This window comes from Typha latifolia, chromosome 7 (genome assembly GCF_019914945.1).
Source record: "Typha latifolia isolate L0001 chromosome 7, TyphaL0001v2, whole genome shotgun sequence".
Lineage (NCBI taxonomy): Eukaryota > Viridiplantae > Streptophyta > Magnoliopsida > Poales > Typhaceae > Typha > Typha latifolia.
In genome coordinates this window covers 12,850,395-12,861,610 of record NC_133092.1, presented here as the reverse complement: position 1 = coordinate 12,861,610, position 11,216 = coordinate 12,850,395, and the positions used below count along the sequence as shown (strand labels likewise).

The 11,216-nt window shown below is 35.9% G+C and overlaps 1 protein-coding gene across 1 annotated transcript; it reads left to right on the top strand.

Annotated features, from left to right (window-relative positions):
- Positions 1-287: 287 nt before the first annotated feature.
- Positions 288-8,494, top strand: LOC140792712 (protein ROOT HAIR DEFECTIVE 3-like). Its single transcript, XM_073143870.1, has 16 exons — positions 288-602; positions 1,312-1,378; positions 1,459-1,555; positions 2,286-2,356; positions 2,474-2,537; positions 3,017-3,082; positions 3,173-3,220; positions 3,307-3,369; positions 3,440-3,496; positions 3,793-3,939; positions 4,767-4,835; positions 4,925-5,007; positions 5,584-5,662; positions 6,326-6,491; positions 7,086-7,183; positions 7,999-8,494. The coding sequence occupies exons 1-16, from the start codon at positions 290-292 to the stop codon at positions 8,377-8,379; spliced, it is 1,869 nt and encodes a 622-aa protein (XP_072999971.1). The 5' UTR covers positions 288-289; the 3' UTR covers positions 8,380-8,494.
- Positions 8,495-11,216: the final 2,722 nt, after the last annotated feature.

Here is an 11,216-nt window from a genome sequence, read left to right as displayed (position 1 = left end):
GTGAGCCATAATGAATCCACAGCTGATAAAAAGGAAGTTTCGTCAACAACGTACTGTTTATGGAGTGCGAAAGTTAATTAACTATAGAAATTCACTTTCTAAAACACCTTTTGCTTTCGAATAAACAAAGAGTTGTCCACGCTATATAGGTATCTAGCCTATAAATAGATACCTTGTGTTCCTCCTAGTAGTTCAGCTCAGAGAAGAGAAAAAGGAAGAGAGCTAATTAATTAAACTTTGTTTCGTTGTTGTGCTCTACTTGACTTTCATGGACAATCTAAGCAGTGTCATGAAATCGAGTGGAGAGTTTGGTGGTTTCAACCTCACGGATCCCAACCGTGTCTTGGAAGAATTAGAGGCATATGCTGCTGCCGAGAACACGGCGGCTGGTAGTCAAATCGGCAACGCTGTGGACACGACAAAGATAAGTAAAATTGCTCGTAGGTGGAATCTCAATGTTGTCAATAAACCTGCTCAGATGATCGAAGGTGATGGCACCTTCTGTGAGTCCAAAGTGGAGAAGTTGGTTGAGTCTGCAACGAAGCTCTTGGGTCCTGGAGAATCCTTTGCCGTTATATCCATCATCGGGCCTCAAAGCAGCGGTAAGAACTTAAAAAAGGAAGTAAGAATTCTTAATATATGCATGTCTACTTATAAATTTCCACTCTACATATTTCTCATGTATGTGTACTCATAGGACAGAAGATATTTATATTGATCGGAGAGAGGTTTGAAGTTGTCTGTTATCATTTTGAATTAGATAAGATAAATTTTAATTTAATATCTTATTGAATGATTATCTTTTATTTCCAAATGGAGAAAGATGTATTTCGGAAAAGAAAACGTGTGCACATAACTACTTCTCAATAAATTCGTAATTAAAGATGTACTAAAAAACCGGTACGGGATATTAAGAAGAACAAAAAAATCTGGCTATATTATCCCTAGGATTAACATTAGATAACAGAAATGAGGTATTAAAGTATTCGCCATATATATATATTAAAGTAATGCCAAATGTTAAAAAAAAAAAAAAAGGTGGCCTGTCATTAGGATCTATAATTTTAAAAGCCGAAACAAGCTGGAATAGTTAAATCAGTAAACTATATTTCTTACGTGAGAAAATTGAGGTCCTAATCCCCCAACAAATCCTCCACTCAGAAAGTTTTGGATTTCATATTTTTCACACCTTCCTTGAAAAGAACATGGCAACTGGATTTTCTAACAAAGTAAGAAATGTGTACTTTGTGATGCTGCTTGTAGCTTATTTTTCGACTAATTTAACTTTTCTTGTTTACTTCTCTTATGCAGGAAAAAGTTATTTACTGAACAAGCTTTTTGATACCAAGTTTGATGTGATGAATGCTATGTTGGGGAGGTAACATTGATATTAGGAATCAAACTCTTTTCCTTTTAAACAAAAAAAGAACAGTCATGATATTTCTACCATGCATGCAGGAAACAAACTACACAAGGGATATTGGTAGGACGATCTACTAATCCTTGCGCACTGATCATGGACGTGGAGGGTTCTGACGGGAGAGAAAGAGGCGAGGTACTTATTTTTATCATTTGTAAGCTTTATTATGCATATACTTATGTAAGTTTAATTAAGCCCATAGCTCTTCTTGTAGTAGTTAATTTATATCTCTTTCTAGTTTTGGGAGATAGGAGAGTTCTAATCCAAGTAAAATATGATTTAATATAATTTAATTTTAGAACCTAATTCAACTCAAAAGTTTAAACTATTTTAGGCCAGAACCTAATAGTCTATATAAATTTTTTCTTTCTTTTTCTCATTTTTTAATGTGAGGCTAAACTCTTATATGTGAGTCAACAACTTCTCCTTTCACATATGAATTCGGATATCAATTGCTCCCCATTCAGTCCAATTTACTACTTTTAACCAAGTCTTGTGCTCAATTTCTCTTTCGATCACCCACCGTCCTCAAGAGTCCTTGGCTTTTCAATACTATTTAGTCGCTCTTCATGAGTGGTTGTAAACCCATTTATCCAAACATGCATGTCAATTTCACGCAATATCTTCATAAACTATTATATATATCCCTAAAACATCTAACCTCATGACAAATATGTTCACTAGAACCGAAGAACATAATGATCTGGGGATATCTAGGAATTGGTGGTGGTAAAAAAAAGTATGCTGTTTTACCAAAAAAAATGAAATATTGTTTGTTTTGTCTCATATATTGATGTGTTTCTTTTCTTCAGGAATTTCTCATATGCAAATATTTGGGAATAATTGTTTTCTCACTCTTTGTCAGGAAAATTTATCGTTTGAAAGGCAAAGCGCTCTTTTTGCATTGACAGTGTCAGATCTAATGATGGTTAACATGTTAGATTCTATTCCTGCTGTCTTGTTATTTTATGATAAAAATGTTGTGGCCAATTTTCATTGGATTGTATTCTGGATGAGTTTGATTAATTAGTAATATTATGCATGCTTTCCTAGGTGGCAACATGATATTGGTCGGGAACAAGGTGGAGGTATTCCACTTCTTAAGACAGTATTTCAGGTAGCTGAATTTTAAATCTTAATCCGAGGAGAGCTATAATTAGCCCTTGAGAAATAATTTGCATGTTTGTGGTACCGTCTTCGAAATAAGGAGAGACAATCTGATTGAAATCAAATTCCTATTAGATCTCATATATATATATATATATATATATATATATATATATATATATATATATATATTGACATTATCTGAAAGAAAGAGAGAGAATTTAATTGAAATCAACTTATCTTTCTCTCATGTGTATCTTTTAAAAGAGATAATCTAATAGAAATTAGATCTCTTCTATATTTGTGACATAATACGATCGAATTAAAATTTGATAAAAAAAGTGTCTTTGGAATTAAGTCCACGTATATGAAGAAAGTGAACAAATTTTAATTTAAGTTAGTACTATTTAACAGCATTATATAGGGAGGAGAATTAGGCTGATAGAATGGATTTTTCCTAATCCCACTTTCTAACGCAATATATGGCAGGAAAGAGTAAAACTTGATCCAGGTAGAACAAAAATGCTCATCGTCATACGTGACTACGATGAGGAGGTTTGCATTTGATATAAGTTATCATCCCCAATGCTTATGTCCATACAAGTTCAATCTACTTGACGTACCATTACTTGTTTTCTCCTCCAGACACCACTCGAATTGTTGAAGAAGGACATAGAAACGAAGATGGAAGATGTACCACTGCTAGATCTCTCTTCGATATACAAGTTTATTCAGGCATATCAAAACTAATTAATAACTTTTACGAGTGATTCCTGCAGCTATGGAAGTCAGTACACGATCGACCTGATGAGCCGGCCGTGCGATTTAGCGACTATATTCAGGTGAATAAACACTAACTTGTGGTTTCTGATTGCTCTTACATTTTCTTCACCTAGTTACCTTGATGTGAAGGTGATGGTTGAAGCTTTGCCGCACAACAAATTTCTAAGCCGAAAGTTTGGAGAAAGGGTATGTAGTCTAGAAATAATAGCTTCATTGTCATCTTCCTCGACATTGATGAAAAGCATAGAAAGATGATAGCTTATAACATGCAAAAGTGGATCTGCTGACACAAACGTACAAAACTAAAATCTTCTCGATTTTACTTCAGCATCATTTGTTTAATTTAGTAGACATCAAAACGAACAATTGTTACCACTTAATCGCGAAATGCATGATGCTCGGTATGTACCTGTAACCCCCATACGGCCATAGCTATCTGATCAATTTTCACCAAAATCTTTTGCCTTCTTTTCTTTGCGCAGATCACGAAGCTCAGGGAGTTGATTGCCAAGGAAGCTCTTGCGGGGCTCCGTCATGACAAGGTCACCACTTCAGGATTTTCTATCAGTGCAAAGAACATATGGGAAACAATTCGACAGAACAAGCAACTCGACCTTCCTGGCAACAGGGTAATCCGATTTTCATTTTATGTCAGATTTGTTATTATTCTGTCGGCTATTTTCTAGTGGGATAAGAAATCTGATCCAAAATAAGTAAATTAATTAATTTAAATTTACAGATTACAGAATGTAAAATCTGTATAGTCGAGTTTAACATTGGACACTATCTCCTTAAGGCCAATTTGCCCTTCATCAATTGCTTCTAGAACAATGAATATTGTCTCTCAAGATACAACTACTACCTTGCACTCGAAAGGAAACAGTGATGCGATTCGGGTCTGATCAGATTAATTCACGAGGACATTGGGCTCGATTGAGTATTATGTAACTCGCAAATCTAGTTTAGTCATGTGAGACATTAAGGCAAGTCAAAATAAGTCATATAGAGGGGTTGGGCTCCTTGTTAAGGATCCAAGTGTCTAAGCATTGAATTTGAGGTTTCAAACCCTAGCGCGCACGTGCGAACCGAGCTGAGCTTAAGCCAGGTGGTGCGCATGTATGCCCAAAGCCCATAAGAAGTTTGACATTTATATACTATACTAACATTTTTCAAATATCTAATATGGTACTAAACTTATTTTTTTTATTTTTTATTGTCATGATACTCACTTTAGAGTCAATTTTTATTTACTCATTTTTATAGATTTAAATAAGTGAATATATGATAATAAAATACTCTTTGAGCTAAATTAAATCTACTATTCATCCATCATTAATAATGTGTAGTCCACGTATAAAGCTTAGCTCAAATTTAATAAAAATTTATGTTAAATACATAATATTTTCAACATAAATGACTTCAACTAATTGCTATACTTGCATGCATGTACCTTAAGGTCATGGTATCTACCTACTTCTGCGATAAGTATAGGAAGGAGGGTCTTGATGCTGTGGTCATACAAGAGGTACTTTTTGTGCTCCAGCTTGGTTCAAAACAATTATTTGCTAGTAAGGCTCGTTGCTGATCTTCCATCTTCTTCATTGTATGAGTTAGGGTTTTCCGCAGCTGAATGAAGTTAATTCTTCAGATGAATTCATTGTAAAACTGGAGAGTCTTCTGGATGAACGTCTGAAACGGTGAGTCATTCCAACTAGAGAAGTATATGATAGTGCTTTATATACTTTATTAGCACCTCTGAGCTCGATCATGCTTATCTTCTCTGGTGGAGATACGAGGGAATATCACACCTTTTTAACATGGATAAGGATTTTCGTTTAGAAAATTTGATGACAAATATAAGGATCGCTTGTAGTAGTTTTTTTTTTTTTTTTTTTGTGTGTGTGTGTGTGTGTGTTTGTGTATGTGTATGGTTTAACAAAATCTACAAGAATAGGGGAAAAAAGAGAACCATTTGGTAAAAAGTGAAATGATTGGATGTAACCTACAACTACAATAAACATACACGGGGTGCAAAACAGGGGAAGAAAGAATCTCTTTTTGTCAATTGTTCTTTCCCGGTCATGGGAACTAGAGTGTGATGAGTAGCCAAGGATCGTCTCTTTCTCTCTCACAAACACACACACAAACACACACTGGATAACCAACCTTGTAGCATAGTTCCTAACAGCAAATATCCCTACATTTGGAATTTGTTATTATGTGGAGATTCAAGGCAACTCCATTAATTATTATTTTTTATTTTCATTTTGTAGATATGATACACAGACTAAGATATATGATGAAACTCAGAGGGCCACAAAACGCAAAGAATTGGAGGAAGGAATTCTGCAAGTAAGATGCTATTCTTATTTTGCATGTTAAATTTATTCCCAATATATGCAGATATAGTGTTAATTATTTTTTATTCTTTGCTTTTGTAATTTTATAAATACATCGGCGTGATGGTTGGTTCTGACTGACCAAAATTGCAATAAATTAAGCAAGAAATGATCATTTGATTAGTCTAAAGTCTAATCATATGTATAGCATTTTGTTCTCTCTGCTTTTGCGTATTTGGATCTGACATTGTTGTTCTTAGATTCTATGATTTTAATCTCATTAGGCTTGGTTTCCTACTATACTTCTAGGAGACAGTAGTACCTGAAGCGATATAACCTTACAAGAATACGTATATTCATGTATAATATGTTTTTTCCCTCAATTACTTGATACTATGCATATATAATGTTCTTGAGCCAAAAATTTAGATGAGTGATGTAATCGAGCAAGCACCCCAGTTGTCTACAGAAAAAAAATGGTCGTATAGTTTGATCTTTCTTTAAAAAAGATATAAGTTAATTCATCTACATGGGGTTGTTAATTCGTTGCATTAATACCCAAAGAAGGCTAATGTGGACTTCAAGAGACTAATTATCTTCATACTATCTGTTCATTTTTATTATATTACTGCCTTAATAATATTTTTATTTTATTTTTTCTTCTTTTTTTCCTCAGCTCGTGGAGTCTTTTGCCCGAAATTTGTTGAATGAAATGCGTTTGAAATTTGTTTGTGAGAGTACGAAAAAAGTTGCTGCTGAATTAAGCAAAGCAGATGACCCCGCAAAGGAAGTCGATGCTTTAGTTCACACCTTCTTGGAATTATTTACGAAATCATGCGAAGGTAACTCTGGTTTTATGCAGTTATACAACACACTTTATATATATATATATAATCATGCGAAGGTAACTTTGATTATTAGATCGGCCTTTAAGATCAAAGAAAAGGATTCAACTCGAATAAAAGAAAATATGCAGTGCGATAGCAATCAATATATGGGATGATTGTGGTAAAAATAGGCTGCAGATCATCTTTTTTAAACAAATCACCTTGAAGATTTCCCTTAGCGAGTCATCACTTCTTAAAGAGCAAAGTAGGTTACCTTAGAATGTAAAAATATAAAACTCATTATTTTCTAGCAATTTAAACTTTTAGAGCAGATGGTAAGTTAATAGATATTAATATGCTGCTTCACCATTCTCATCATCCTATTTCCTTTTTTTTATTCTGCGTGCATATCAAGATATTAATTAAAAATAAAAATAAAAACTTCTACTAGGAGAGATTTGGTAACTTCTACTTGAATACTTGTTCTGTTTCAAGAAAGATTTTAATCACATTCCAGTTTGATTTCTCATTGGCTATATCACAATTTGGATCTACGCTACAAGAAGTCTCAGATAGCAGTTTCTCCATAACGGAATTGTTGGATTACAGGGTTGAGCTCGAGATACAAATCTCTATGCTCAGATAGTTATATTACAGTTGAAAAAGAGCTGAAATATCATGCTAAAGCCACAGCCTTAGACATAAAGGTATGCTTCTTTGTTCACTTTTCATTTATGTACGACTTTGCTAACTGTTTGGTCTCTTATCTTTATTTTATTAGCTTTCCAAATTTTGATAACTATGCTGCGGAAAAAACAGTGCTGTTTAGAATGAAATTCTGTAATGAGGTGATGACTTCTTCCAATTAGAAACAACATAAGAGTGAGTTAAAAAGATGATATGCAACTAGTACCCCATATTGCTGCATGCTTGCAGGCATAATACTTTACTTTGTAGTACGTGTCTCCAGCTTATCTTTCTCTCACTTTCTCTTCTTCTCTATACAACTTGAAACCTACCATCTAAAGATAGTTCCTGTATTGACTGCCTTCTTATTGCTAATCATTTTTTTCTTTCTTTTCTGAAAGAGGTAGCGTATAGTAAAGAAAGCTGAATTTTTAAAAGTAGATAAATTTATTGCATCATAAATTATGAATGTTTTCTAGGTGCACCTACATCTTTAGTTTCTGGAAAGCTAATACTATCAAGCAATTTTTCTTGTTAGAGACTAGAGAAGTATATGCAACATGTGTTCCCAGAATTATAGGTATGCATGCTCCAATTGACCCTTGTATTACACGCAAGCATTATTGTAACTCAATAGATCTCTTGTATGCCACCGATTATTTTGTGTTCTTTCAATTCAGCTACCAATCTACTCAATCAGTCATCAGAGCTTTCTGTTTTCTTTGTTTCTTGAGACGGAGGGGAGAAAGAAACTATCTGGGACACAATGTAAATATTGTCCGAACTGTTGGCTGCTTCCAACTTTCTTCTAACAAGAACCATTTCTTGCTTGCAGGAGCAACGCGCGAAAGAGGAGCTCGACCGTGCAAGACAGGAGGTTGAACGGGCAAGACTGGAAACCGTACATGCGAAAGACGAAGTTGAACGTTTATCTAAACAACGAGAGGAAGATCGACAGAGACAAGAAAATTATGACAGAAAATTCGCGGAGTTGGAACGTGTTACAGCGGAAGCTGCACGGGCAAGAAAGGAAGCTGAAAACGCAATGGAGGAAGCTAAACGTGAAGCGCAAGAGGCCAAAGAACAAGCTGGATCTACAGCTCAAGACGCAAGATCACAACGTTCATTATTCAAATCGATGTTATATGAAACTGCTAGAGCTATTCTCAATATGACTGGCTTGTCAGGCTTAGCAGATGTTATTATTCCTGAGTAAGATGATTGCCCGACGAATGCACGGCCTGTTCTAAAACGGGTATCGAATTAAGTAGGATTAATTCCAAAATTAAGCAACTGCAGACTCGTCCTGCCGTGTGCGACTTTGTTGTTCATCTTTTGACTTGCTTTCTCTACTTGTCGGTTATGTTGCTTGAGATTTATCGTTTTTCAAGTTATTGTTGCCTGCAGTAAGAACATATGGTGTGTATGATTAGTCTTATTATTATTGTTGTTGTTGTTGTTGTTGTTATTACTTCTTATATCTTCAATTTTGCCATCATCATAATTATTTTTGTTTGTTTTCTATAGGAAGGATGGCCATGTGAGGCCATTAATTGTTTCGATTTCAATACAAGGTTGGAATGCTTATGGCCGAGCATTTGAATACTTTCAACAAGTTACTTGCGGATTTGCAAAATTTGGATGTGAAAATTTTGGATGAAGACAAAGCCTTAATATTATTGAATTCGTTGTCCGATGTATATGATCATTTGACTACTCTCCATCTGAAGCATTGATAGTGGGTGGTAGATTGAAAATTGGGAAGTTTAACAAGCGGGGTGGATCGTCTAGTAGAGACATTCCTGCTAGAGATGAATGTTCATATTGTCGCAACAAAGGGCATTGGAAAAATGATTGTCCGGCTTTGAATGGCAAGGATCAGCAGAAGGGAAAGGCAAATGTGGCCGATCTTAAATATGAGTTTGATGATTTGGATTTGGATTTGGATATTGCACTTAGCAGTTCATCTGTATCATGTCATACAGATGAGTGGATTTTGGATTCGGGGTGCACTTATCATATGTGTCCTCATCGAGATTGGTTTTGCACTTTTGAAGAACTGAGCAATGGCATAGTTTTTATGGGTAATGATAATACCTGTAAAATTGAAGGAATTGGCACAGTTCGTTTGCAGTTGCATGATAGATCAGTGAGAGAGTTGACGGGGATACGATATATCCCTCATTTGAAGAAGAATCTCATCTCATTGAGCGCATTGGAATCCAAAGGCTTCACAAGCACAATGAAAGATGGAATTTTGAAAATTGCATTGGGAATTCGAGTTGTGATGAAAGGCCTTCAGAAAATGCATTGGAGAGTTTTTTATTTTGAATCAGAAGAATTTGCAGAATGGCATAAGCAAAGACTTTTCGCAGCAGGTGGAGAATGGAATCCTTGGTGCTCCGCCAAAATCTACCAATTTGGATGTAGAAGACTCAAGTTTGCATAAGATGGAGACCTCAACTTAGAAAATTTTGCAGAAAGAAAAATCAATTGCAGTTAGTAGACCGAGAAGAAAGACCCAAAAGTTTGCATAGTGTACTAACAGAATGGCATATGCACTTTTGGTTGTTCATGACGACAGTGCAGTTGTGACTGGGGTCAAGGTCCAATATTGCTTGGACTTGACAAATTATTTGCATGTTTGACTACTTGGCATTGGTATGGTGCACTCACTCGCTTTGCATTGGTGGAGACAGTTGTTTGGCATCTTTGAAGTCTCATCATATTTGTTTGCATTTGGGTTTTGAAGTGGTGCACTCACTTTGCAATGGTGAAGACCATTTGGAGTTTATTTTGGAATTGTTTACAGAAATTGTTTGATTTAGCGTCTTTTGACGCAAATTTGCAGGCGGTGCAATTTTGGAATTTGCTGTCACTTTGCAGTAGTGGAGAGTGATTTGGTGAAGTTGTGAATTTGTCGCCAAGGTGGAGAATTGTTAAAAATTAGCTCAAATTCAGTTTCATCAAAAATTCAACAAGTATCAGTATTTTTTTGTGCCGGGCGTTCGAACGTGAGCTCCAGACAGAGAGCAGTCTGTGATGCAGGCATTCGAACGGCCTCAGCCGCGTTCAAACGCGAGCCAACCAGAGGGCAGCTGTTTCTGCAGGCATTCAAACGGGGCCTTGGCGTTCGAACATCAGTCTGCATTTGCACTGGGCGCATTCGAACGCGCCCAGCGGGTGTTCGAACGCCCCTTTGGTTCTGCTGTTTTGATATTAGGCGCATTCGAACGCGCCCCGAGGGCGTTCGAACGTGACGCGAAAAAACTCAAATCTGAACCGAGCCTATAAATAGAAATGTTGGGTTTTAGGGTTTTAGTGTGGGCATTTTGCAAGAGAGAAAAGCTTGTAGGGGAGAGCCACCATTGTTTAGAGAGATATTAGAGTTGTAATCTCTTTGTATTTGAAGATTTGCATAGTGGATTGAAGATTGCTCCGCCCGTGGACGTAGGCATATCGCTGAACCACATAAATCGTGTCTCTCCCACTTTTCTCTTTATAGTTTGCATTGATTTGGTGTTCATATTTGTGATTACCTTTGGTATTTGAAGTTTTCTACAACTAACATCTTGCATTTTGGAGTTCTCACATTGATATTGAGATTAGCATTGCTAATATTTGATTTGCCTCAAATTATTGCTATTTCATTTGGATTTGTTTGAGGGTGAAGGGTTTTGCTTCCGCTTCCCTCACCCATTTGAGTACTTTGGCACAATAGAAATTTGTCTCCCTCTCTCTCTCTATTGTCTCTATTATTTCCGTTCTAAAGATTACTTGTATTGGGGTGTTTAATCCGTGATTACAACTTATCTATTGCTATTCTATCACCATTAACACCTCATTGGAGTTTTTTCCTAAAACTTGGATTGGTTTTCTATCACTATTCCTCTTTGTTATATTTGGGGTGAAGATTTTACTTCTGCTTCCTTCACCCATCATCTCACTACCGTCCAGTAGTTGCATATATCTGACTGTTCTGACTTGGAAGCTCTGCCTGGAAAAGTCGTTGGAGAGCTGTAGCTAGGAGCTAATCAGTCAGCATAAGAGTAA